Source organism: Lipotes vexillifer, unplaced genomic scaffold, assembly GCF_000442215.2.
Source record: "Lipotes vexillifer unplaced genomic scaffold, Lipotes_vexillifer_v1.1 scaffold1639, whole genome shotgun sequence".
Classification (NCBI taxonomy): domain Eukaryota; kingdom Metazoa; phylum Chordata; class Mammalia; order Artiodactyla; family Lipotidae; genus Lipotes; species Lipotes vexillifer.
The window spans coordinates 1,614,598-1,620,485 of NW_006782296.1; the positions used below are offsets into that span (position 1 = coordinate 1,614,598).

A 5,888-nucleotide genomic window follows, 5' to 3' on the forward strand; every position below is an offset into this window, starting at 1 on the left:
CTCTTTCCCCCGCCCCACGCTGCTTCTGAAATGGGACTTCCACAGGCCTGGCCCTGAGCACCGTGTGCAGCACTGCCGCCCAAGGATGGGAACAGCAGGGCCACAGAGAAAGAGGTAGGACTGTCCCCAGTGCCCAGGCAGGGCAGCCCGCACAGGCCAGTAAGGCTGCTGACCAAACAATCTCAGCACGGCAGGGATGGGTGAGTGAGGCCAGCACCTAGGACCCACCCTACAGGCACCTGATCTTCTCAGGTCTGCAGAGAACCCTGGACTGGGGAGGGTGACAGGGTCCCACTTGACCTGAGCTTTTACCACCCTGGACAGGGGGGCAGGAGGGCAGACTTTGGAGCCCTGGGTTCTGGAATCTCAGAAAGGATGGGAGTGAGTAGGGACCCAGGCACTCAGCTGATGATGGAGACAGAAAGAGCCTCCCCAGAAGCAGCCTTCTAAGTCCCTCATGGTGGCCCCCAAAGGGCTTTCTGTTCTTCTGGGGCCTGCGGAGGAGACCAGGGCTAAGCCAGCTGCTCTGGGAGCCTGGGAGGGGCCAGCCTCTGTTCTCTGCCTAGGAGAGGGGCTCCCCGCAGCAGTCTCTCCCTGCGCTGCCCTGACGGGCACCAGGACTGAGCAGGGAGCCCGTCAGACAGGCGGTCTCTGGGCCAGCGCTGTCGGGAGGGGTGGCTGCAGGGGGAAAGTGGAGGGACTTGTGAGCCGCTCCAAGACCTCAGAAACCCAGCAAAGCCCAACTGAGCAGCCAGCAGCAGCTCTGCCCTCCTAGGGCCCCACAGAAGGTGTCACCCCTCAGCCCCAACTGAGCACTGAAGGTCCCCCTCAGGCCCTGGGTACCCAGAAGCTTCTTGAAGGGCATCCTAAGGGTCCCACGCAAACCTGTCCTCTTGCGAGGATTTGGGGACGCATGCTGCCACAGCAGCAAAGCCAAGCCGCACGGGGTGAACAGCTGGCAGGAACCAGAGGAGCCAGGGCGACACAGCCCTTCTCACCTCTCCAGCCTCCTCTCACCACATCCCTACTTCCCTCCTCACCCCCCGACAGTTCTGCCTGTTCTTTCCACGCATGGGGTCTTCATTTACAGCCTGAGCACACCACTCCTTCTATCTGGAACAGTCTTTCCTGCGTCTCCTCGCTTTCCCACTCGTTTGGCAGGTCTCACCTTGGATGTCAGTTCCTCCAGGGAGCCTTCCCCACTCCGCCCTCCTCCGGTCTGGGTTAGATCCCCCGCCCCTCTAGTAGGACTTCCAGGGCATCCGACTCTTTCCTCCAGCCCTCACCCTTGGTGGCAGCTGCTACCTTACTCACCTGCCAGGCAGGACCCAGGTCCACCTTGCTCAGCACTGGGGCCCATGCCCCAAGCCCAGTGATGGACCCTGAGCATGTTCTCAGTAAATATTTGTCAAACGAATGAATCAACAAATACAAGCACAAATAAAAGCCACTCCTAAATGCAAAGGGAAGGAGTTCTCCACCCAGCCCTGGCATTTCTCCCAAGAAGCTGCATTTGCACTGACCCCGTGTGTGTATGTGTGTGTGTGCGTGCGTGTGTGTGTGTATTTGTGTGTGCGTGCGTGTGTGTGCACGTGCGCGTGTGCGTGTCCATGCACGCTCAGGGTGCTCACCTCTTGCTCAACTCCTTCAGGGCTCCGCTTCGGCACAGGCCCAGGTAATCCCCCAGGAGCTTCAGCTGCTCCCGGCTCCTACCGATGAGGTGCATCCGCTCCACGTGCTCATACAGAGATGCATTCACCAGCTGCAGGTTGATGAGGGGCTGGGCCCGGATCCGCGTCAGGAACTTCAGGGCCTGCCTGCAGACCTGGGGACACCACCAGGCAGCGAGGGTGAGACAGGAGGGCCATTTGGTGAGCACCTGAGGGCCAGGCACTGTGTTACCTACTCACTCGCTCACGCCTCCCGCCACCTGCTGAGGGAAGTGGTACCATCTTCATTTTACGGATGAGGAAACTGAGGTTCAGAGAGAGGAAGTGACTTGGCCAAGGTCCACAGCTCGCACAAGTCATGATGTGAACCCAGTTTATCTGAATTCCAAACCCACTCTTCCCCCTTGACACCAGCCGCTGCCCCTCCTGACAGTGCTGGGACGGAGGAGGGGCTGCTCCGGTCAACACGCCTCTCCTCCTGGGCCTCACAGATCCTTCCCACTATTTCCTGTCGTCCCTGCCCCCCATCTTCCTGCCAAAAGGAAACAGGCACTACCCCACGCCGACTCAGGAACCAGGTGACGGGTGTGAGTCAGGCTCCAACCACAGTAAGCTACGGATCAGACACAGCTTAACTAGAGGTTTCCTGAGCTCCCTCCACCCCTGCCAGCAGCACCAACCAGGGCCCCCCAAGTCTCCATGTGGATTTGAGTGATCAATCTGGGCCTCTCCCACGTGATAGGATTTTGAAGGTTCTACCCTCAGCCCTGACCCTGATGCCAAAGCCAACTACTGAGCACCTACTGTTTGCCAGACGCTGGGCTAAGGACCTCGACCACATCCTCACAACAACCCAGAAGGGAAGGTGTCATCATCCCCATTTTACACATGAGGAAACTGAGACTCAGAGAAGCTAAAGTGGCTTACCCAAGCCACCAGAAGAAAGCAGAGCCCGGGTCTAAACCGAGGTGCTGTCTCTGCACACTTGGCTGCCTCACGTGCTAAAGAGGAGCCCCTCTCCCCTGCAGCCTCCTCCTTGCCGTGATAAGGATGGAGGAGCTGAGATGTTCTCCACCGTCAACCACCCTGCAGTGCTTAGGAGTCAGGCTTTGGCTCCTGGTTCACCCCTTCCCAGCTGTATGACCTTATGAAACTTACTTAACCTCTCTGTGACTCAGTTTCCTCATCTGTAAAATGGGGAAAATAAAAGCACCTACCTCATAGGATAATTTTGAGCTTAGATGAAAAGAAAATCCATGTAAGCATATCCTCAGTAAAGGGGAGCTGCCATCAGACTCTGTGAGTGGCTGTGTGGTCCTGGTGTCTGTCCCCTGGCTCAGGGGGATGCTAATAGGGCCCTCAGGAGACTGTTAGGCTGGGGGCTGCTCCACCAGCTTCACCAGCATCTCTCGCCTCCCGCAGCAGCTGACAACTCCATCTTTTCCCATTTCCCAGAGCCCTGAGGAACCAGCCCCCAGCCAATAGGCAGCCCAACGGCAAAAGCCTGGTGAGTCCGTGACTCGGGTCAAATTGCTGTTCAGGAATGTGTGCTGAAAACTGCCAAGTGCTGCTGACAGGCATGGGCTTTGAGCTCCCCAGGGACTGTTCCTCCCCCGTGAGTGTGGAGGAGACAGACAAAGAGAGAAGCCCCAGGCCTGGGCTGACATCCTGCCAAGTAGTGCCAGCCGGACCTTGCACAAGTGGGTCAGCCAGAGTGGTAACAGTGGACAAAGGGCCCTTAACCCGCCGATCGGCCACTTTCTAGTGTGAATTTTTGTGTCCTTCCCAAGCCCGGGATCTTTGAGAGAGCTGGATATTTCCTGACCTCAGGCATGCCAAGGGAAGTGTTAGAATTCTCCAGCTGGAAAAAGGAAGTGGCACCAAAATTACAGCAGTGAAAAGGCGGCGGCTCAACAGAGGTATCTGGGTGTTGTAAACAGTGAGGGTGTTTTATGGGCAGAGGGTTCTTTGCATCTGTGGTGATATTGAGGGTTTAATTTTCTCCATGTAGTTAGTTAAACACTTAACATTGAGGGCAGGGGTGGGGATGAGGTAACCAATCAAAAAGCCAAAGGGAAGCTAATGTCTTTGGAAGGTTCTCACCCCCAGTGGGGTGGAGGTCAGGGTGGTGCGGGCTCTGAGAACCATGTTCCCTGGACTCTGATGGGGACATGTGAAGACACCTCCACATAATGAGACAGCACGGCCGGCAGGCCTGGGTCTTGAGAGAAGCAACCAACCTCTTCCCGGTGTTTCTGTGTCTTGTCTTAGCAGAAATCTGTGCCTTTGGAAGAAAGCCAAGTTTGAGCCCCTTGAGGCAGACCCTCAAGCAAATTAGGGGCAGAAGGTGAGGCCTCAGGGCACTAATGTAAGGCACCATCTAAGTGACTGGTGGGTACTGTCTCTTTTAGTCTTCACACAGCCTGGGGACAGACACTGTTATTAATCCCCCTTTACAGATGAGGAAACTGAAGTTAAATAGTTTGCTCATGGTAACACAGCTGTGTAAGTGGGTAAGCTCAGCCTAAGAGGAAAATCTGAAAGATCATAGAATACATCTTATGCAGAAGCATTTGGTGAACATAAAAAAGTACCCAAGATGTAATACTAACTAAACAAAGCATGTTATAAAGCAGTATGAGTCCAGTATGATCCCAAACTTTACAAAAAGTAGATGCAGGAGCTTGTAATCTTGGGGGTGGGGAAGAAAGGCTAAACAACCGAATAAAGATGATTTAGAACGGTGAAAAAAAAAAAAGTAGATGTATATGTAACATGGAAAAATGCTCCCAGGGAAAGTGCAGCCAGCTGGCTAGCCCATCCATCCATCCACCCACCCACCCCCCCACCCACCCATCCATCCACCTACCTACCCAACCATCCACCTACCCACCCATCCATCCATCCACCCACTCATCCTTCCATCCACTCATCCACATCTACCCACCGATCTACCCATCCATCCATGCACGCATCTACCCACCTAACCCATCCACCCAACCATCTATATCTAATCTATCCTATCTATCATTTCCATCTATGTATCTAGTTGTTGGTGCTTTAAACAGTTTTATCTGTATCCATGGGGAGCTGCAGCAAACCATCCTCAGATTCCCACCTGAGGACCAAGGTAGGCACTGACAGAGCTCTGTCCAGGGGCTGGAGACCAGCACCCAGTTACTTTCTTGGTCAACTCCCCCACATCATGGGGCCTGAACTAGTGACCCGGGCTTCCCTAGAGCCAAACTCCCCCAAACATATGAACAGCAGCCACAAAGAGGAGCGACCCCTCCTCTGTCACTCGGCAGCCCTGTGCGGCCACGGCAGGGCTCCAGACTTACCGGGCGCTTGGTGAGGTCCCAGTTGTGGATGATCCTGGCCGGGATCACTGAGGCATCGTCTTGATGGCAGATGTCACAGTAATAGAGGCCAGAGAAGGCACAGAGCTTGGGCCGTACAAACGAGAAGCCGATCTGCCGGGAGCAGCCTGGGGAGACGAACAGGGAGAGGGTGAGCAGCGGTGGGGACGGAGTCAGCTCCTGAGTGACAGGGAAGCGGCCAAGGCAGAAAGGGCCCGCTATCTAAGGAAAGTATCCATAGAAAGATTAAAAAGGAGAGTACGAAGGTGAAACCCACCACCGCTCATATTCCCACCAGTCAGAATCAACCCTATTAATTAATTAATCTTTACGACAAAACACTGTTAAGAATTATCAGCGGCATTTCACAGCTGAAGAAGCTGATGCACAGAGAGGTCAGGAAACCTGCCCAGTCACACAACGATTGAGTGGCACAGCTGGAGTCAGACTTGGGTGGGGCTGGTGTAGAGCCCTCATTCTCTTATTCCCAGCTGCCTCTCTTCACTGCTTGCACAATGCCAGCCTCCTCTAGGTCCGCTCATCCATGGCGGCCCAGAAATGGAAGCCACGGAGTCAGGGTCTCAGCAAGCAGGGCAGGAGCTGGGGACATGGGGCTGGCCACAGGGAGTGGGTGGGGAAGCCAGCCAGAGACAGGGCTGTCTGGACATGGCCTGGTGCCAGCTGGAAGCCACAGCTGCCTGATACCTCGGGACAGTGGTTCAGGGCCAGCTTCAGTCCCTCTGCTGGAGGGCCCTCCACAGTGGGGCAGGGGAAGGTGGGGGAACCGGGAGTGGGGTGTGCCCAGGGCACAACAAAGGCCTGGCTCGAATCCTGAGCACAGGCCCTGCCTCCTACAGGG

The 5,888-nt window shown here is 55.5% G+C and overlaps 1 protein-coding gene across 1 annotated transcript in view; it reads right to left on the minus strand.

The window, feature by feature from the left end:
- The window catches only part of PLEKHM1 (pleckstrin homology and RUN domain containing M1), a 42,391-nt gene that overhangs the window by 4,551 nt on the left and 31,952 nt on the right, over positions 1-5,888 (minus strand). The window contains exons 7-8 of the mRNA XM_007455145.1: positions 5,012-5,157; positions 1,632-1,825 (exon numbers count right to left, since the gene is read on the minus strand). Coding sequence (XP_007455207.1) covers positions 1,632-1,825; positions 5,012-5,157 — 340 coding nt within the window. The remainder of the gene's footprint in view (positions 1-1,631; positions 1,826-5,011; positions 5,158-5,888) is intronic.